At 23.9% G+C, this 22,426-nt stretch overlaps 3 protein-coding genes across 3 annotated transcripts; 2 read left to right on the top strand and 1 right to left on the bottom strand.

Annotated features, from left to right (window-relative positions):
• Positions 1-868: 868 nt before the first annotated feature.
• On the bottom strand, positions 869-2,998 carry LOC114122947 (TM2 domain-containing protein almondex-like). Its single transcript, XM_027985756.2, has 6 exons — positions 2,457-2,998; positions 2,256-2,344; positions 1,829-1,978; positions 1,648-1,766; positions 1,297-1,440; positions 869-1,232 (listed from the first exon to the last, which is right to left on the bottom strand). Exons 1-6 carry the CDS (start codon positions 2,530-2,532, stop codon positions 1,097-1,099), a joined length of 714 nt encoding a protein of 237 aa, XP_027841557.1. The 5' UTR covers positions 2,533-2,998; the 3' UTR covers positions 869-1,096.
• A 158-nt stretch (positions 2,999-3,156) lies between these two features.
• Positions 3,157-7,052, top strand: LOC114122946 (nuclear receptor coactivator 5). The gene is made up of 9 exons (XM_027985755.2): positions 3,157-3,400; positions 3,521-3,628; positions 3,745-3,832; positions 4,308-4,337; positions 4,849-4,944; positions 5,050-5,249; positions 5,863-6,080; positions 6,509-6,584; positions 6,748-7,052. Exons 1-9 carry the CDS (start codon positions 3,268-3,270, stop codon positions 6,981-6,983), a joined length of 1,185 nt encoding a protein of 394 aa, XP_027841556.1. The 5' UTR covers positions 3,157-3,267; the 3' UTR covers positions 6,984-7,052.
• Positions 7,053-11,327: 4,275 nt separating this feature from the next.
• Positions 11,328-22,348, top strand: LOC114122976 (F-box only protein 25). The gene is made up of 8 exons (XM_027985797.2): positions 11,328-11,620; positions 12,017-12,070; positions 17,513-17,604; positions 18,835-18,887; positions 19,048-19,234; positions 19,312-19,484; positions 19,551-19,807; positions 19,880-22,348. Exons 1-8 carry the CDS (start codon positions 11,490-11,492, stop codon positions 20,076-20,078), a joined length of 1,146 nt encoding a protein of 381 aa, XP_027841598.1. The 5' UTR covers positions 11,328-11,489; the 3' UTR covers positions 20,079-22,348.
• Positions 22,349-22,426: the final 78 nt, after the last annotated feature.

Genomic DNA, 22,426 nt, shown 5'->3' on the forward strand with positions numbered 1-22,426 from the left:
ATAAAAAAATAATAATTAAATATGTTTTATTTAATCTGTGGTAACATATCGATTAAGTTGCATAAGGTTAATAACACAGACATGAGATGTGATGATAAAAATTAAAGTATTTTTAACATCTTCAAATATAAATAATTATATAAATCACTACAACCAGTACAACCTGAAAGTTGTCTGAACATTGTTGGGTGTTTTTTATAGTTTTACCTTTTATACAATGTTAAATAAATAAATACATAATATTAAAATGAGTGGCCATTCATATATATAATATATTTTCCTACAGATTTTATTACTGCTATTAACTGCTAGTGGTGTTGGTCTCAATTTAGAAGTTGCCAACCATTTGTTTTTGATGGACATTCATTGGAATCTTCAACTTGAAGCGCAAGCATGTGATCGCATTTTAGAGTAGGACAACAAAAACATGTATAAGTTAATTTGTAATAATACCATTGATACATTAATTCAAATAATTCAAACTAAAAATCTTGAAATCGCTAATAATGTTTTTGTGGTTAGAGTAATGTAGAAGGTACCAAGATTACTTTAGAAGAATTCAAACAAATATTTAATATAAACCCTAATAAAGTTAAAACTTAGTTAAATTTATTTGTAATTATACAATATTTTATAATTAAGATTGAATCATACTTGTTTGATTTATACTATTTGAAGATTTCATTCATTGTTTATGATTTGGATTTTATACTAGAAAATTTTTTTTTAAATTATTCCAAATTTGAATTTATTATAAGTTTTTTTTTAAATAAAAAAGATAGGTATATTGTAGAAAATATGTTATTTAGTTATTATAGTGGAATTACTATTACTATTATAAAATTATATGGAATTTAAATCAGATAAATTATTAGTTTAAAAAAATTGCATATTTTTTATTTTATTTTTCAATAAATTACAAGTAAATAATATTTAAATATATAAAATAAACCATTAGCTGCATATTGACTACGGACTAAGATATCTTAGTCCGTGATATTGACAAAATAGAATATTTTAGTGATCTTAAATTGTATACTTTAATACATATTTAAAACAACCAGAATTTAATAAATCAAATATCTTAACATTTTCTTTACAAGTATAGAGAACCATCTGCTGGACCAAGGTATCTGATAGATATTAATAATACATCAATAAGTGTCCAGACACCAAGACCTCCAAAACTGAATAGTTTGCCTATGCCTTCTTGCCAATGTCCCAAATAAAACCTAATAGAAATTAAAAATTAAAATAACATATGAGTTTTAATCACTAACTAATATGTATATTTACCTATCTATACCAAATCCTCCAAGTGTAATGCTTAAAATTAAAGCAGTAGACCACCGATGACCGCCTGTCCAATTGCAGCGCAATCTTTTTAAAAATGTTCTTCTTCCCAAACACAAAACATCCCTGTTTACTGTACAATTAGCCCTAAAATAAACATTTCTTATTTTAATAAATAGTATTTGGAACATTAATACTTTCTTTTTTTATAATTGTATTAAATTTTCTTTAATTATTTTAAGAATCTATTACCTAATGATGAATAGTTGTATTAATTTAAATACAAAATATATTTATTATTTTGTAGCTAAAACCAAATAATATTAATCATAAAAATATTTTTTAAGCTATAACCTGTAATAAGCTGGTGGAGAGGCAGCAGAATTGCAGATTTTTTTCACACATTCATATTCCCAAAACTCAGTCTGATAACAAAACCGACAAGTCAAGTTTTTAGTAAATGTATTGTCACCCTAAAAAAAATAAACACATTTAACTATAATAAATATACATAAATCCAAAACATACTAAATACCAGACAATCCACATTGGCTTTACATATAGCTATTGTTTGATTACCATACACACATGTCGTATTCATATGACAACTGATACTAGGATATGGCATACTTGAACATGCCTTGTGTTCAGAAACTATACGTTCCAAATCATCTTCATGACGTATCTATTAACATAAAAAACTATTATAGAATATTTTTTAACTACATTTAAATTATGCCTATATTTCCATTTTCAACAATGGTCTTACAAATTAAATTTATAAGATAAACACAAGATTAAAAAAAAACTAACTTTACTGACATCACTTTTTTTTTGCTTAAAAACAAATTGTATATAAATATTTATTAATTACATAAATAGGTATAATAAAAGTTGAACAATATCCACAAAGTCAACTGAATAACTGATACCATTTAGTAAACTACTGAAATTGTACATACCATCCGGAGATGTGTTAAATTATTTAAATTTGCAGTTTGAATTGATTTTTGCTTCTGTTTAGAGAGTGATAAATCAATATGGTCATCATCTGAGAAAAAATATTTTTAATCTATTATCAGTGATTGAACAATACTTTGAATTTCTTTAAAAAAAAGGTTTAAAATTAAATACACAAACTAGGTAGAAGATTTATAATTTACCGTTTTGAGATGCTGTGCTGTTAAGTATGAGTTTAAATAAAAATATAATTGCAAAGTGATAATATTGCGACTTCATAACTCATTTCAATATTTCATAACAGTGATGACAAATAAGCAACTGTAGATTAAATTTTCAAATCCGCCTTATTTTTTAATCACGTATAATATATATGTATTACATGTGAACAAATGATTTGAAAGTAGTATCCACTAAGCAAGCCTTTACTACTCATTAATCTCACTTAGTATTTAGAAATAACAAACATCTGAAGCATTGAATGTTCGTATTTTTATTTTTTACTGAAACAAGTGATTACAGGTTGTGGAGGTCGTGAAGTAAGTGTCATTAACATTAAATGTTTAAATGGAAACAAAAAAGAATAATAAATTATAACTACAGGACTGCACTACCTATACGTTAATATCTAAAGTATTATTAAGTACAGAAGTCAGAAAGTCATAAACTCATAGCTACGAATTAAATAAAAATAACAGTCAACTAGTGAACAGAACAGTATCTGACCACGATATAGAACCACAGAACGGCGGATAAGTGATAATGATTTCACATCTTATCATCAGTTAGCAATCTACATTGTAGTTTGTTTAACATAAGTCTATGGTTAAACATCAGCTGTGCACGGTTACAATAATGGTTACATATTAATATCATCAAATTGCAAGAAGTTGATAATTAATTATTATTATCAAACCAATTGTGTATAAATTGTGTATTACTATTTACTTACCAGTTTACCAGTCTTCAACGGAATTTAAGTGTTTTAAATTGATTTAATTTGAACACCATATCATGAATAGACCAAGAAATCAAGCTGAACAAGAGCTAAAAGCCAGGGCCCGCATATATGTGGCAAACATACCGCAGCCTGGTATGACTCGCAAGGAGGTGGTGTCTGTATTCCACAAGTATGGGGAAATTGACAGTAAGTTGTCCATCAATAACTTAAAACTATATGTACAATATTATTGTATGTGTTATTATTTTGATATTATTATGCCTATCAGGACATTTGATCGTTAAGAAATCTACATTTATTTTTCAGATGTGTCACTTCAAACTAGACATGTTTTTGTTCAATTTGTAGAAGAGTCTTCTGCACTCAAAGCCTTAGCTCAAAATCCTCCAGATTATATTATGAGCAAAAAACTTGGTATGTTTATATATTTGTATAGTACTTTTGTATAGGTAGTTTACAAATAGATATTTATGCATTACAATTTGTTAAGTTAGTCTTATTACAACTGTTCCTATTTTTTTTTAATTTAGATGTAAAACCAGTAAGACCTTTCTTTTATAGAAATGGAGAATTAGTAAAAAATGAAAGAGCAGCAAATTTTGATGCTAATGAAAAAAGGTATGTGATTGATTTATTAAATTGAACCCAATACAATAAATAGAATTGATTTACCATTAATGTAGCTCAATTATATTAAAAAATTAGGATTTGGCTATTTCAAAAATCTTAATGAAGATGCTTACTTTAAAATAACCGTACTCTTGTGTAAGTCTCAGTTCATCTTCTTCTTTCACTTCTATCACTAAAAAATAAAATACTTTAATATTAGATAGAACCAAAGGAATTTTTAACAAGAACCTTCATATTTCTATAAATTTCCAGTGGCCAAATGTTCAAATAAGATTAAAAATTTGAGAATCAGTAAAGTGAGTCATGCACTTGCTTAACTGGAATTGATTCTGTAATGTATATATATAGTTTAAAAATTATTTTAAACTAATAAAAAAAGTGTATAAGCTCAGAATATTATTTAAATCTTACTATTCTAGGTTTATTAATGATTATATTGTTTAACGAAACATAATGATTTCAGAAATGATAACCGAAACCAACCAAGAGATTTGTAAGTACCTAAAGCATTAATAAAAATTATTTTGTAATTCACAATATTATAACAGGGGTAGCAAATCTTTTTGTGGACAATACATTTTTATTAAAAGCACAATCAAATCTTGATCACTTTCTTATCGATGAATAAGATTTAATAATGAATTTATATATTTATAAGAACTTCATGAATAAGTAGCATAGTTTATTTTCTTCGCATTTCTTATCTAATCAATAATAAATTTTAATATAGGAATTAATAATTTAAAAAAATGTAATCAATTTTAAACTATACTATTAAAATATAACAGATATCACTTTATTGTGAGTTCTTGATAATTAAATATAGAAGATGATTCAAAATGTATTTTTTATTACTTATATATTTCACATTTTGTAAATAAATCAATAAATACTAAACATAATAATATCATGCATTAATTTAGCATAATTTATAGTAAAAATAGAGTTTAATGCAGCTTTGGGATAATTAGAGTTCCATAATATTATTTTTTTTTTAATTTTAGTGATGATTTTAAATCAGCCAGATTAATCAACCCTAATGTGATGAATCCAAATGCTCCTAATGATTGTGAAATCGTTGTCACCAACAGTTCTTTAACGTAAGTTTTAAAACATACATTTTTTTTGTATATATAAGTAAAATAAATAATAGTTTTTTATATTACAAGTTATTTAGTGGTTTTATTATTGTTATTATTATATAGAGAATATGCAGAGTTTTTAGAAGTTAACTTAAAAAAAATGAACATGAAAGTGGATTTGTTATTTCCTAATCCTGATATACCAATTAATCGTGTACTTGGAACCTTAGCACAAAGAGGGACATTATATGTTTTAGTTGTACGCGATGAAAATAAATTGTATAGAAGTGTTACTGTTGATATACTCCATGGTATACCTGAAGGTAATATAATATTATATGATTTCTAATACCCAGTGGTTCTTAACTTTTTTTAATCATGACGCATTTTGCTCTTCTTATAATTTTTGCGACATTTAAACAACTTTTTCTTCAACCCTTTGTTTTAGATCATTTTAATTTACCATGAATTTTTAACGATAAATTTAGTGTTGAGAAATGTCTATTTTCAATAATTATATTGTACGCCTGTGGAACATCAGTTGAGAGCCACTGTATATTATATGTTATATATTGTATGTTTCTGAAATAAAATATTTCTAAAACAAATTTTAATTTTAAAGTTATAAGTATCTATTTAAAGTTTAGGATGGAAGTATGAAGTATTAGAGTACCACTTGAGTGTTACATTCCATTCATTTAACTTATAAATTTTTCATAAAACTATAAATATTAAGTATATATTATATATATATATTTTAAAATAAATAAATCACGTCTTAAAAAAATGTTAAAGTTTATAAACCAACTTTAAATTATTAAACCATTTTGTAATTTATTTCAAAAATAAAAATGTATACAAATAATAAGTGACTCATAATAAATATATTTTCTGCAATATGTATATTATATTTATGTATTATTTTTATATTTTCAGAACACAGAAACATGCCTTATAAAGATGCATTAGCATTTATTGTTCATAGTTTTGATGCATTTATTAGAGGAGAGAAAATGACTCCTATACCTGGACTTTCAGGCATTCCTATATCTGAATGTGGCTTACCTTTAGGTGATAAACATCCTGAAGGAATTATCACATTGTTAAATTTATTACAGGACCAAAGAGATATAACAGTACTACAATATGATATGGTAAAAATTAAAAAATCAATTTTAAATAATAGTGTAGATTTATTTGATTAATTTATAAATATTTTTTACATATTAAACTATTGTGTATATTTTTTATTAAATCCGACAGGAGGGGGCTTTTATGTACTAAAATATTTTCAAACTTAAGTTATGTTATGCTACATGTTTGCTAGTAGATGTTTTTACCTCCCCTCCATATACAAATGTCTAACTATATTTAGGTTGCGAAAACTGGTCCTCAGACATTTTAGGGCATCATGTTCAAAAAATCAGGAAAAAGTATTCTTATTGAAGTTATTATTTCATAATATTTAAATATTTGTTTTATATACATCAAATTAGTTTATTCATTGGCATAACCTACTTAATGACAAAGTCTGCAATGATTAAAAATAAATAATTTATGTTGTTCTGATTATTTTTTAAAGATACTAAAATACCTAAAAGAGAAAAAAGATGAACACATTAAAGGGGAAGTTGGAGTCTTGCCTACTTTCAAACCAAGTAAGTATACATTTAATTTTTCATGTTAAATATACATGATTAAATAATAGATTATAAACCAACATTATGTAGTTATTGTATATGTTATTGTTATGTATGTATAATTTTAATTTTTACAAAAGTATAAAAGCTATAATAGCAAATAATTAATTATTCATTTTAGTTGTTCCTGATATACCAATTCTTCCTGCAGCAACTGCTATTCAAAATCCTCAAGCGGCTCAATTACAAAATCGTATTTTGAATATTTTGAATACATCCCTTTCTTCTAATGCTCAACCACAACAAACCATCGAATCTAACCTAACTGAAAAAGAGCCATCAAGTATTCTTCAAGAACCTAATGTACAAAAAGCAATAGAAAGTTTATTCCAGGGTAGTTCTTTACTTAGAAAATAAATACTAATGTACTTATAAAAATAGTCCTTGTAAATATATGAATAATGAATATATATATTTTTAATCTTTTTTATTGTTAAACTTTATTCGCCCATAACGAATATAAATATTTTATTTTTATTATAGGATTTTTGTTTATCATCTTGAAATATTATAATTATCAAATAGCCCAACATCTCACAAAAATATATTTTGTAAGTTTTCTTTGTTCTTTTAATAATTAAATTTAAATTTATAAGATAATAAAAAATTATAAATTTTTCTATGTTCAATTTTGTTCAAAATTGGTAGTTATAGAGAGGTAATGTGCTTTGCAAATTACAAAATGTTAAACATGACAATTACTTTAAAATAATATAATGTATTTAAAAATATATTTTTTTTTACAATCTATGAAGTAGATATGTGTTAACATTACTATACTCTAATTATTTAATGACAAATGTATGGAAGGAAGATTATGAAAATATGTATCTCTTCCTTTTTCCTCTTTTTTTATTATAATACATTTTCATACTTAAGTTAAGAAAAATTTGAACTTTAAATGCATAAAAAAAAGGGTGATCAAAATGTCAAATGGGTAACGCTCTGCTGTACCGTAGGTATCAAGTGGACCTGTGGACCTAGAACATATACCTACTCTATGTTGATCTCTATTATTGATACATATTTCATGAATTATGGTTATAGACTAATCACGAAATTATATTTTTCAAAGAAGTATTAAAGCAATTTTTTTAAATGAACTCTCATTTATAGTCAACCTTGATAACTTGAACCCTCATAAATTGAATTTTCGATTACTTAAAGAAATTCCTTGGACCCTTAAGTTAGCCCCTGTATCTCATTTATAATGTATACTAGTTTTTCTAACTCGAAATTGAATTATGGATAATAACTCGAATTCTTTGACGTATATTACCGAAAAGTATACTGTATGCAAATGGACGGCAAAAATTAACAATACGTATAATAGGTACGTGTGCGTATAATCAGTGTTTGACGTACCTATATGTTCGTACCTATGTACATAAATAACGATATTCGAAATGAAAAACTGATTAATTTTATCAATCTTTACTTAATGCTTAAAAGGCAGGGTTATAAATTATAATATATGAAATAAAATTATAAAATAGTCGGTCGTACAAAAAAATATTTTCGATAACTCGAATCTGTTTTTTTCCCCTGACTGATTCAAGTTATTAAAGTATAGTAAAATATCTAGTTATAATTTTATTTAACGATAAGTATAATAAATTAAAAATAAATAAATACATTTTCTTAGTTCACTATGATTTAAGAGAAAAAAAAACAAAGAAAATTTATTTAACCTAGATTATAATTTCGATTTTGGTAAATAAATTATTTCGTCTTCTCATTATTTTTTTACCCAGTTTTGCCTTTGGTATTTACTACATACTACAATACTACAATATGTCTACATAGGTAAACGTTTAAAACTTTTGAAAAAAACCTTGATGGCTTATTAGAGTGCAAAAAGCTTATGCTTTACTCCAAAATAAGCGTACCACCAACAATTACCTCTATATGAGATTTACATACCACAAACCACAAACATATATTATAATTATATACCTAATAATTATATTATAGCAGTACCGTATATACATATTATGTTAGCTTGTCAGCGTTATCTATACACGGTTAAATTTTCAAAATATTCTAGATTTTTTTCAGCTATTTATACACAACTGAAATTTTCGAATTTTTCAATTATTATTATTTTTTTATTTTTGAAATGTTGATAAGGAAATTTTAGATGCTCAAAAAACTTGAATATATCATATAAAATTAAATTTCTTATTTTGTTCTTATTTCATTTAAGAAAAAATAAAAACTGTAACTTACAATTTCTTTTTATAAGCGTTTAAATTTCACAATTTTAAGAATTTTTAAAAATTTCAAATTTGCAAGTAATTTTGTAGTTGATAGTTCATAAAATTTAGTATTTGTGTCATTATATCTAAGACTGAAAAATTCAACTCAGTGTTTTTCATAAGTTTTCTTTCAAATATAGGTATAGAAAAAACTCAATTATTCATCATAGTCATTACTCATTAGATATACGAAAAATGTGAGAGTGAATTATAATTTTTACAATATCACGTAACGATAACGATTTTAAATATTTGTTGTATTAATATCTGTTTATCTAATTAATATATTTGTCGAGACTAATTGTTATGCAAAGTTTCAATAAAAAAAAAAAATATATTTGTTATGATTCAAAAAGCATAAGTCACAAATACTTGAAAATTTCTATAAATAGCTCAAAAAAGCACTTATTTTAAAAATTTAACAGTGTATAGATAACTTTAATATAAACATTTGGTGAACATTTTAAGTATTTACAGTGATTAGTTTTTGAGTTACAACCTAACCATATGAAAAAATCGACTGGTTTTGCATAAAAATGTTCATTTTTTTTTTGTTTTTCTTTATTTTTCTGAAAACTTCTGGAAAAAAATTTTTGACCTCTGAAATGTACCAAAAATATTCACTTTGCCATTGGACCCCCCCCCCCCCCCCCCCCGAAATTTGAAATTGTAGTATTATTTTGACAAATTGTGCTGTACACGGGCAAAAAAATCTCATCATTGTTAAGTTAATAAATTCATCACTTCGTTCAGAATCTAATTCTAATACTTAGAAAAATTGAAAATTTAACCGTGTATAGATAACACTAACATAAACATTTTGTGATCACGAAATTACTAAAATCATACAGCAGACTAGTAGGTACCCACGTGGCCACGTCCCACGTGCGATAAGCTTTTTTGTATTAGTATATTATATTTTAATTACAATTTAGTTCAATAGATACCTTAGAACTTATAATATGTAGTATTATAGTTATATCTGTAATGTATGCATATAGGACATAGGTATAATAAATAATAATATATTATTGTATGTTTATTAGCCACTGATTAAATAAGTATAAAATAATTAAATAATTATACGATGGATCAAATTGTTGCGCATCTACTGCCATAACCGGTAAATATCGTGTAGACGTAGAGTACCTTCTGTAGTTATGTTTAAAAAATTTTAATGCAATAATATGTACTTATTATTATAATATTATATGAACAAATTTAACTATGCGAGTGTGTAGGTATTAATATATACCAATATAGGTACCTATGTATATTCATAATTCATTGTCCGTTATAACTTATAATAGTAAGTATACCAATAAAACTGGGTTGAATATTAAAAAAAATAATTATTATTTTATAGATAATTAGTAATTATCTAGATTCAAAAAATATTTTAAAATCATAATACTTTTTATATATTTGCTACCTATGCTTCATTATTTTGTAATTTGTTATGTAGGTGTAATAAACGAGTATATTATAAAGTCAATAGCCTGTTTGATACATTGATAACATCAATACTAATATTATGGTAATATAAATATATAATATTAAATTATACTAATAATAGGTATAGTTTATTTTATCAACTATCGTACTGCGTATTATATAATATTTATTATTTATATTAATTTTAATATTTTATATTCGTACATAACTATATTAAAAATATCTTTCATTGCCCATTTATTTGTTGACATAATGACGTAGTTAATTATGAAAATTATGTAATAGATAAACTGAATTGCATTTGGTTAAAATGCATTGCTCGTTGCTCTAATATAATATTTGAATTGCCACATTTTTAATTAACTAATTGTTATAGTGTTTATTACCTTTATTTTTAAATTTTTAATTTCGTAAACAATAAATGTTTTGAATGTGTGATGTGTCCACTGACCACTAAATAGTTATGATATAGGTATATATATTTAATAATAATAAATAGGTAGTACTTATCTATCTATTGCTATGTATTAAATTATAAAAAGATCAACAGAATAAAATTGTTAATAATTGTTCAGTAATCAGCATCAGTACATCTCGTACAGTCACACTGATGATAGATAGGTAATATAAATTTTATATTTATATTATGTATATCCCACGATTTAAGATATCTTAATTAAATCGTGGTATATCACTTATTTAATCACAATATTATGTGTTATCATAAACTATGATATACATATATAATATTGTATATATTATATTACTAAAATATTAAGATTATTATAAAAATTGCGATGGATTCGATAAAAAAAAATGTATTCCGTCTTTATTGTGCAGCGATTGGAATATTCAATATTTTACGAACCACTGCTATTTATGTTTATATTTTTGTTATTAAGTACATTGCGCATGTGCAAAATACCGTTTTGTTATTATTTTGATACTGCGCCGTTGTCAGTTCTCTCTACTCTCGAGTTTCTTGTCACTCTTTTCTTTTTTCAGTCTTTGTTCTCTTTCCGTACGTTTCAGACGTACGGAGTTGTAGTTCATTCTCAATTTTCCCCTGAACATACAAATATACCTAATAATTTTACATACTCATTTACAAACTCACCTGAAAAAATATATTTGTTACAGTATTATTATAATGCCATTTATATCGAAGGATTGGCGATCTCCAGGGGAAGTTTGGGTAAAAACAGAAGAAGGATGGGAAAAAAAGAAAATCCTAGAATGCTGCAATTTTTTACTAGGACAACAAGATCATTTATTGACCAGGTAAAAATGGTAGTACCTACATACAGTATATTTACGAAAGCTTATAAATGTATGTATAGAGTATGGATAAAAAAGAGTTATATAGTCAGAACTCAGTATAAATCACTAAAAAAATTACCTAATATTTTTTTTACGTTTTGAAATCGATGACGCCATGAACAGCTTTTGTCTCACTTCTATATGCATAAGATTACACAGAATTTTCTTTTACAACTTTGTTGAATACACCAATTATATTATTTGAATTAAGCTACTGTTTAATATTTTTTCTAAAATAGTGATGAACCTTACATTTTATACTTTTATCGTCTATCTACCTATTATTAACTGTTGTGTTGCTTGTGTAATATGCTTTTAGCTCAACATCCAGTGTTAACTATTTACATTATTTTTCAGATATTCTGTTTCTGACCATTCTGATGAAGAGAAGACTGACCAAATTGATAACTGGTAAGAAAATTGATTTGTTTATATTAAAAATATATAGTTTATAATATATATAGTACATATCTATTAATTATTATTATTTATACGAATTACGATCATACAATATCCCCTCGAATTTGTTCTTATCTTCAATGATAACTAAAATTATTTTAATGAAAATAAAAATATTATTAAACACAATAACTTAGGTAATTTTATCATGGTTAATAATGGCTATCATTTTTTATTTGATAAATAGGAATAAAAATAATAACAATAATAATAGGTTTTCGTGCCTATTTACACCATAATTTGTCGAAATAATGCTTCAATTTAAAACATCAGAGGTGGTTTCGTATAACAAAGTGAATATCCTTTGTGCATTATAGAGTTCAAAAGTAAGAAGTTTCCCGTAGTTTTCAAAATAAAGTGGCTGAAAACGGGATTTTTTACGTAAAACCAATTTTCAAAAATCGATTTTTTTATACAATTGTAACTCAAAAATGAATCACTGTAAATACTTGAAATGTTCAAAAAAGGTTCATGTTAACGTTATATATTATGCACGGTTAAATTTTCAAAATATTCTGTCCTTTTTGAGCTATTATAATACATGACTGAAATTTTCGAGTTTTTCATTATTATTTTTTTTGAAATTTCGATAAAAAAATTTTGGAAAAACTTAAAAATCATGAAAATATAATATAAGATTTCTTATAAGTTATTTATATCGCAGTTAAAAAAAAGGACATAAATCGTTAGTCACAATTTATTTTATAAGCTTTTAAAGTTCACATTTTTACGAAATATATGTCAAAATCGCTATAATTTGCAATTAATTTTGTAGTTGAAAATTCATAAAATTTAGTATTTATATCTTAAGTTATTAAAAAATTCAACACAAAGTTTTCCATAAGGTTTCCTTCAAAATTAGTTCAAATAGCTATAGGTAAAGAAAACTGGAGCGTCATCATTATAGGAAAAAATATTATGAGAGTCTTGAGTTTTACATTTTTACGAAATCGTGTCACGATATTATGTTTTATCCTCAAACGATTTTAAATATTTGTTTTTATTCAAAAATCATAAGTCGTAGATAATTGACAATTTTCCCAGTTATTTAGATTGCCATTTTCTTTTTATAATTTAATTTTAAAATATTTTGCATATTAAGGCTATATCACCACCCAGTGGAAAATATATTTTCTAGGCTGACAATCATCTCTGTTCAGAATCGTTTATCGTATACAATAATATAACAATAAAAATGATGGTATATAATAATATTATAGTGACCTAGGTACACTGTCCGAAGTCCGCTCTATACCTACTGTACAGCAGAGCGTTACTCATTTGACCACCATTTTTAAAAAATTAATCGACATTTAATTATTTAAAATTAATACTTTTTGCTAAAATTATTAATTATAATTTTTGGTTATTTCAAAAAGCATGACAATTTAATACAAGATTCATTCTATATAAATATATTTTACTAGAACTATAAATATTTAAACGAAGAAAAATGATTTTTTTGTTATTAAAGTATTGTTAATATTATTCACGGGGACATGAAATTTTAACGTATGTCAATATTTTTTATACACGCAATGACATTTTTAATTGGTTAATTAATTGGTTTTTGTATGCAATGAAACAATTATTGAATTCAAACTTAACACAGTATACCTAATATACTTTACAGTGCGTTCTCAATGACGAAATGCACTCGGCACGCTTTCTGACTGTCACTTAATGTACAGTTGCAGAGACATTATACTTTAAATTTTCAAACCATTTTTTATTTACAATTTATTAAAAATAACTAAAAAAATTTATAAATTTTAAAATATTTTTATAGTAATTTTTAAAGTTAAACAATAATCGCTATTTTTTTTTTTGAAAACTTTTAATTAATTTTAAAAATGTACCTACGTTTCTCATTGCTAATATTGTCAATTGCCTTAAAATAACAGAAAAAAAATATTGTAAAATCAATGTTTTTATTGAAATAATGAAATGTCTTAAAATCTGAAATATTGGATCTATAAAAGCTAATACCATATAAATTATATACAACTTATAATAAGTTAATAAGTTAAGAAATTGAATTATAGCAGTAAATATTAATTTAAATAAAATATATGATTGGTAGTTACTATAGTTAGGTAATGCACTAGTTTTTTTTTCTATGATGAAATATTCTACTTTCTCGTCGTTTTTTAAATATCTAAAATCTAAATTGATGACCATAATATAGTTTAATACGTGAAAGCGATAAGTCCTGAATCTTAGTAGGTAATAAGTTATAAATATAAATTATCGTAACACTATTGAAAATATTAAAATAAACATATAATGTTAATAATTATTTAGTATACCTAGCACATTACTAGGTTACAAATTTATAATTATATATTGGTTAAAAATTATTTTCTGAATTGTTCATATATCGGTAGGATACTAGGTTACCGTACCTACCTATATAATCATTGTTATCATTATTATTTATTTTTACAGAAAACAAGTTGTAATTTTATATTTTATTATTTTTTCATAATAATGTTTGCATTTCAAAATGATTTTAATTTAGCTACCCGAAAATAGTTAAGGTTTTTTTTAATCTAAAAATTATTTACAATCCTCTAGAGTTTGTTGTACGTACCTAGGTACTCTTCTATTTTTTTTTCGATTTTTTCAAATTTTCAAGTATTTTTAAAGTCCATAATTCTAATGGTTGAGATTTTTATACTTTTTTAAAAGTGTTGTATGTAAAAAAATACAATACTGATACAAACTTCTCTTTTTTAAATTATAATAAAAAAAAAATTTAAAAGTCGTGGTTTATTTAAAAACTTAAAAGCTTAGCTTCTACAAGAGTTATTAAAATGTAGGTCTTTATGAATATAAGAAATGGTAATATGAAATAAGTGTCTATATCTTTTCTGTCTAAAACCAGCTATTAATAATATTAAAGATAATACTTTGATTTTCGAGTATAAGTCGAACAAATTTCGTCAAAATTCTATTAATTTAATAATAAATTATTATTATAACTATTCGTTAATAATTAAACGTTAAATTTCATTTGCCAAATTTTTTAGTTAGGTAGAAAAAAAAATTTTTTTCCAAAAATTATTTAAAAAAAAAATACCTTACCCAAATATATAAAATAAAATGGTCTTATCATTTAAAAAAAGTTAATAGTATTGCGCATACGCGTAGGTACTGAAAGGGTTAAAAATTTTAATTTATCTGAAAATGAGTATTTATCGGTACTTCTCTTCATTCCCCAAAAAGCAAAAACCCCGCATTTCAATACAAATTCATCCAACAGAAATATTTAGTGATACCTGTTAGCGTAAACATTGCAATGACTGCACTGTATGCTGGGTTGAATAAACTATGACCACACATTGCACACAATAATATATGACTGAACGTTTAATGAATATAATTGAGTTAATAGAATTTTAAATTTGATTTTGTGGCTTATGATTGGTCCATTCAATTTTTGTAAGCTATTAAAATTAGATTGTTTTTTTTTTATATAATTTGGAAATAATGTAACATCTTTAATTGATTCAATACTACGTTTAAATAAAAATAAATGTATATATATCTATGTTAAAAAATAATATACAGTGCACTTTATATAAATTTATTTATTTATGTTAGGTATGTTATGTATTCCTATATATATTCATTAAATTAATTATATTCAGCATTTCAGCATCATTTAAAGATTCGAATGGATCCATGTGATAAATGAATTCATAAAAAGAATGGAAATATTAGGTATAGAGAAAACCAGAATAGAATTACCTATGTGTAACGAAAATTAATACGCGTAACCTAACTTAAATAGTTAAACCTGCCACATGGCACATATATTTATAAATTTAGTATACACGCAAGTCGTTATTATACACATACAATAACAATAATGTTACTATTTCTGTATTGTATTTCACATAGGTACTGAAGTCTGAAACAAGCGAAATATATATAAGAGTAAAGAGATTGTTATTGTTCCAATTATGTAACTTTTGGTTTGTAGGTAAAAAAATAATTGTGTAAATTATTCATGTAATAGTTTTTTTTAATTAAAAATTGTATTTTATTTTAAATTACAATATTATGGTTTGGTAGTATAACCTAGAGTATGAACTAATAAAAAAAAGTAATACCAATTTATATTGAATATTTTTCTGTTTTTGGATAATATATTTATCATTGAAATTACAATTCTACGTACTTAGTATTTAACAAAATAATATTTATTCTTATGTATTATCAATACATTTTATAGTATTTACTTTAGTAGACAACAACAACAGAGTAAAAGTAAATTATGATTATGATTCACTTTTTTCTCTTTAAAATAGTTTATTTACTCATAGATTCCTATTTAATGTTAAATAATTCATAAATTTAAATACAAATTTATATCAAACGTATAATTATATTCAAGTGTTTGCAAATGTGTATCTAACTCACTATAACTCAAAGCGTAATAATTTGTATCCAAAAATAACTTCCGATACTTACAGTCTTTTAACGGTTACACTTTTTTGATTCAACGTAAAATTGGCTAGAAGCCATTTACTGAACTATGGCGTTTTTTAGACGTAATAAAAATATTTGGATGACCTCCAAAACGTAAAAACATGTCCAGCTAGTATGCAAAGATTTGTTTTTGTATAAAATTAAACTTTACTGTAAGAAGTTTGATTGTTGTTTATACAATCTTATTTTAAATTTAGAACAAAAGATATTTACGCAATAAATAATATTCAGCTTAAAAATTAAAATAATGTATTTACTAGATACCAACTTAATAAATATTGTGAATATAGCAAATGACTGTGGTCTGTGATAGTTTGATATATTACTATAGCACAGTGATTCAAATATTTCTATTTATAAGTAGGTATAATCATTGATTATAAGTACTGTATTTACAAGTATAGTAGTATACTGTATACCTAAATGTTACGTTTATTTTTTTTTTATTGTTTATTATTTTACAACAGATAATTTATTTAATTATTTTAACACTTGGTTTACTAAAAATTATTTAATTACTTTCTTAAATTCTGAATAGAGGAATGTAGTATTAATTTTACAATGATAACTGTTTTTTTATTTGTATCTCATAATTTTTCTGGACAGTCAAAATGTTTCGATTTTCAATTTTGGGGGTGGTTTTTAGTAACAAATTGGATCTTGTTGGTACTTTTTTTATGGGTGGATTGGAAGGTGGTCAAAAGTTAAAATGTTGAAGTGTTCACACTAAAACAAGTTTTCAATAAATTTGATTTCTTTATTTTGTTTTACTTTGTTATAATTAAAAAACGTATTATTAGAAACTTGAAAATTTCACCAATTTAATATCCTATTACAGCATGGGATTTAATAATATTAACATTTTTTTAGTTGTTATATTTATGTATATTGTTTCAGGAATGAAGACGTAAATTCCGAGGAAAAAGAAAACAAAGGCGCTACTAACCATTTTAAACATCCTAGAACTAAATATTCTAGTGAAAGCCAATGTAAGTATTTTTTTAAGATATACCTAATAATATACATAAAAATATTAGAAATACATTTGATTTAATTTTAATTGATGTTGTTGTTTTAGTATATAATTCTAAATACTTATTAGTTATCACTTGCCATACAGTAAATACTTAATATTTTTGTATTTCATGTTTAAAATGTATAATAAAGTAATATTAGATAATAAAAACAAAAGATGCATGCAATTTAACCTTAATCATTGGAGGACTAACTCCCAAAATACAGTCGACATATGAATATAGTCTACCATCTACCATACTAAAAATGTCTGTATAGTATGCAGCCTACCCTACCTACATTTTATTTAAAAAAACGTGGCTTTTTTATTTTTGAAAATTTCTCATAGTTTTCATTGGTATTGCACAAAATAGTAGACCATAATCTTGTAATTATTTAACTGTGAATTCTACAGTCAAAAAGTACTATTACTAATTCTTTTACTAGCATTTAAAAAAAATTACCTATAAATTATTATCTACTATAATGTTAAGTTCTATACACTACAAAGTACAAATGACCCTTATAAATCACAAAGTAGAGTAATTAAATGGCTTATTGAGTGAATGGACTAATTTTGGTGTTCATAGAAATGTTTTTTTTTGTTATTTACAAAAACAGTTTAAATAATAAGATTATCTATACTACCATAGTTCAATAATATTTAGCAAACCTAACTGAATTTTTTTTTTGTTAGATGTTAATCATTTAGGTACCTACCTGTAATTTTTTCAATTATTTCTATTAGTAGATATATATAAAGATAAAATATTATAAATATGATTGTATAGATACTTATCAGTTATTACTATATCAGTAGGTAAGTACTTTGTTTTTCCAGTTAGGTATCTTATTTAAATTACCTGTACATTGTGATGTTTGGAGGAGTCAGGAGAGCTAGAGAACAATATTTTATGTTATACTAGGTAGGTATTGGTCTCCTCGAGGATAGTAATTTTTAATAAAATAATAATAACAAATTATAGATTGATATTATTTCATATAATATACTAACAGTCTCAAATTTATGTATAATGTTAATTTGCCTGTAATTTTTATTTATATATATATTTGGAGATAAGATATAGCTATATATAATTTTGCAGTTATGAGTTATGCTAGGGGAGAAGAAGAACCATGCTATATGAGCAGTCTATCAATATTTATGTATTATTAATACATAACATATTATTATTTTCTTTTAGATGATGGTGTTATACAGCCTCATTGTCACATTACAATAAAATGTACCAAAGAGGTAATAATCATATGCATTAAATATTGTGATAAAAATTAAGACTTATTTTACTATAGATTTCAAATGTTTAACTTTTTTTATATACATTAAAATATTTCCTTTGTTCATATATAATTGTTTTTATAAAACTTGAAATATATAAAATGATTGAATATTTTAGATTGCAGGGTTTAATGGTTTAAGTGAGGCACTCAAACGATTGGACTTTCGTTCTGCAGTGCATGATGTTCGTCGTTTTCATTATATTTGTAAACTTCTTGATCTCCTAGTATCTCCTAGACTAAATGCATTGTCTGGTTGTGCTCAAAGAGTTCTCTTTAATATAATTGAAGAAGTCGCTCACCAAGGTATGTGTTCATTAAAAAATAAAAATGGTTCATTATTATTTTATATGATTATCTAAATATATTTTATTTTATTTTAGTATCTCAAAGTCAACAAAACAAACATATGTTGGATCGTCTTTTAGGACAACTACGTGAGGTTGTTGAATTAGCATGTTGGGGTAGACCGCTGGGATCAACTATTTTATGGGAACAACATTTGACTACTATTAATCGTATTCATGAAATAGCTGATCAAATAGAAATTCGCCAAGTATTATTAATTTTTATGGTATTTTTGAAATTAAATGTTATTTTTAATGTTTAATTATGTTTTTAGCCTGGTGATAATGAAGAACCACAATTTGATCAACTTCCAGAGGAATGTGTTCGTGAAGTGTTGTTACGATTAGCTGATCATCGTGATCTGGAGCGTTCAGCACATGCATGGGGTGTAATGGCACGTTTAGTGGATGAATTACGCATTTGGCGTGAGTTATGTCAATTTCACTTTAGTCCACGTCAAATACAGTCTGTGATTGATAGCTCACCAAGTACCAGTGAAGACTGGCAACTAATATATCATAAGTTAAGAAAGTAAGTTGTTCATATTTAAATATTCTTATTTTTATTTATTATATTTCAAGAAATTGGTTTATGTTGGTTTAGATGTTATGGATTACGAGAAGAATATGCAGAAATGATACAGCTATGCCGAAATTGTCGTTGTTTATTCTGGCATAGTATTGGACATCCGTGTATTGCAGATACTGATCCACATTTTATGGAAAAACTTGAAGATGTTGATAAAAATTCATTGTATGTACCTATACCACCACAAGCTTTTCTTAAATTTTTTTCACTTTAATATGGCATCCAATTTATTAATATTATGTAACTAGAAGTATAATTATAATTTTTTATTTACTCAATTTTATCCATGAAAATTTCAAATTTATAGAATTTATTTCATTTTATTTAAAAATATAAAAATTAAATAAGGTTATAAAATGTATCATACAATTATGATTAACACTGAAATACCAACCAAAATATATTTGTGTATTAAAATATAATTTATAAAATTAAAATAAAAATTATTTTTCTAGAAAATAAATGCACATGATAATAATTTATAATATACTTTTGAAATGTATATATTTTTGATAATCTTAAAGCACTCGTAGTAAAAAAAAAAAAATATTTAAATATTTATTATTTCTAGTTACATATTAACTTTTCAGTAAAGAAATATATAAGTAAATAATGCTTTTTAAAATTTTTTCTTTTTTTGATGAAAAACTACTGATATTTTCTAGTCATCTTTTTTTAGTTTATAATTATTTTTGCTCCCTCCATTTAAATAAATTAGGACTTGAAATCAAAAACTAAATAATATAATTAAAAGTTTAGATATTTTATTCACAGTAATAGATCACAGTTTAATCATTACTTATTTGTGTTGATGAGTTGAGAATTAGTATTCAAACTTCATGTGTACACAAAATATGTATAATATCAATTAATATTTGTTTTATTTACTGATTACTGATGCCAATTTTATTTTAACAATTAAATTAAAGTTAAAATAATAATAAGTTTGAAATACTAATTTCATTTTTCAAAATAAAAAAAATGTATTATTATCTTATGAAGGTAATAAATAGTGTTATATTATGAAAGATATTATAAATAGTATTAATACAAATACAAAAGTTAAACACATTGGTGATAATATTATAGATGGCCTTATTTTTAAGAAATACTAATTTAAAATGTATGTAATATGTATATTTTAAGTCTGAAAACTGTTTAGTGATTTATTGAAAACGTGTTATGATACATCAAATACATTTTTTTTTCATTAGTAAGTTGACTATGAGTTAGTGGACTTATTGTTTAACATAATATTATATTTATGGTTATTTCAATTTACTGAAAATTACAACTATATATCATTATAACTGTACATGACATAAATATATTTTTGTAGTATTATAATTTATATAAGAAATTGTTTTAATTTCTAGGAAGTATATGATTTTTAAGTATAAAATATATCAAACCAAAAGCACTTTAATGATAAAATTCATTTTTAAAAACTAAATTTTTTTTTTATTAATAAAATAAATTCCTTGCCAAGTGATTTAAAATAAAATCTATTCATTTAACTTAAAATAAAAAAAAAAATCACAAAGCTTTCATTTTATACAATCAAAACACTATAAGTTAGAGATTAGATCCAATCATCTATTATTGGAATTATATTATATTAAATTTTTAAAAAATTATGTTAAATTGTTGTATTTCTTAAGTCTAATGAGTTTTATTTTAGATTACCCATAAACATCTCAATTTAAAAGATTTTCAAGGAAGAAATTAGAGTATACCAATAGATAAATGTTTAAATTTTAAACTTGTATGTTCAAAGAAGTTACATGTGCAATATACTAGTGAAATATACCCACCAACTCGTATTGAGCTCAAATCTTGATATAAGTTGTTAAGTAAATACTGTGTATTGATGTGTATTGCACCTTTCTTCTAGAAAATTCTATTAATATATTAATGAAATTTTATTTTTTGTAAATAAAGCATTTCAATAATAAAAAAAAAATAAACAAATTAACATATTTGTATATTATTTTTAGTTTTCTCAAAATTTAATTTCTTTAAATATGATTCATTTAAAATATTTAGAAGGCCAAGATAAATAATAATTTCAATCAATTCTTTTTTTCCTAATTAGAATAGGTATGGTCTATTAGTTAGGTTTATAAAACATGTTATAAATTTATAATTTGTTAAGTGATAAGTATAGATTTAATTTTTGTTTTTAAATTTATTTATATTTTTATATTTTTTGTTGTGAGAACTGCATTTGATTTGTGATTTTAATTTTAGTTATTAATTGTTGTATGTTATTCTTTTATACTTAATGGTAACTTAATTTGCTGTCATTTATTATTTTTATTATGTTAATAGCTTATGTTTTTTCTCTTGTAATGTCTTTCTTTTTATTTTTTATTAATTGTAAAAGAAAATTAAATAGTTTTATTTGTAATAGTTTATTTACAGTTTATAATATTTTGATTGTGATTTGTGTAATTGGGCAAACAATAAATATTAAAAATTTAATTATTGTTAATGATATTTAAATATTAGGATTCTTAATATCATACAGTCTTATATATTTTAGTTGTATTATATATTTAT

The sequence above is a fragment of the Aphis gossypii genome, chromosome 2 (genome assembly GCF_020184175.1).
Source record: "Aphis gossypii isolate Hap1 chromosome 2, ASM2018417v2, whole genome shotgun sequence".
Classification (NCBI taxonomy): domain Eukaryota; kingdom Metazoa; phylum Arthropoda; class Insecta; order Hemiptera; family Aphididae; genus Aphis; species Aphis gossypii.

Bases quoted from the DNA above. Each gene is read 5' to 3' on its own strand.
- LOC114122976 (XM_027985797.2), top strand. From the start codon at position 11,490: ATGCCATTTATATCGAAGGATTGGCGATCTCCAGGGGAAGTTTGGGTA. The intron at 17,605-18,834 runs GTAAGTATTTTT...ATTTTCTTTTAG, and splicing joins ATATTCTAGTGAAAGCCAAT to ATGATGGTGTTATACAGCCT. The intron at 18,888-19,047 runs GTAATAATCATA...TGAATATTTTAG, and splicing joins CAATAAAATGTACCAAAGAG to ATTGCAGGGTTTAATGGTTT.
- LOC114122947 (XM_027985756.2), bottom strand. From the start codon at position 2,532: ATGAAGTCGCAATATTATCACTTTGCAATTATATTTTTATTTAAACTC. The intron at 2,345-2,456 runs GTAAATTATAAA...ATTTTTTCTCAG, and splicing joins CAGCACAGCATCTCAAAACG to ATGATGACCATATTGATTTA. The intron at 1,441-1,647 runs GTTATAGCTTAA...TGTTTATTTTAG, and splicing joins TCTCCACCAGCTTATTACAG to GGCTAATTGTACAGTAAACA.
- LOC114122946 (XM_027985755.2), top strand. From the start codon at position 3,268: ATGAATAGACCAAGAAATCAAGCTGAACAAGAGCTAAAAGCCAGGGCC. The intron at 4,945-5,049 runs GTAAGTTTTAAA...ATTATTATATAG, and splicing joins GTCACCAACAGTTCTTTAAC to AGAATATGCAGAGTTTTTAG. The intron at 6,585-6,747 runs GTAAGTATACAT...TATTCATTTTAG, and splicing joins CTTGCCTACTTTCAAACCAA to TTGTTCCTGATATACCAATT.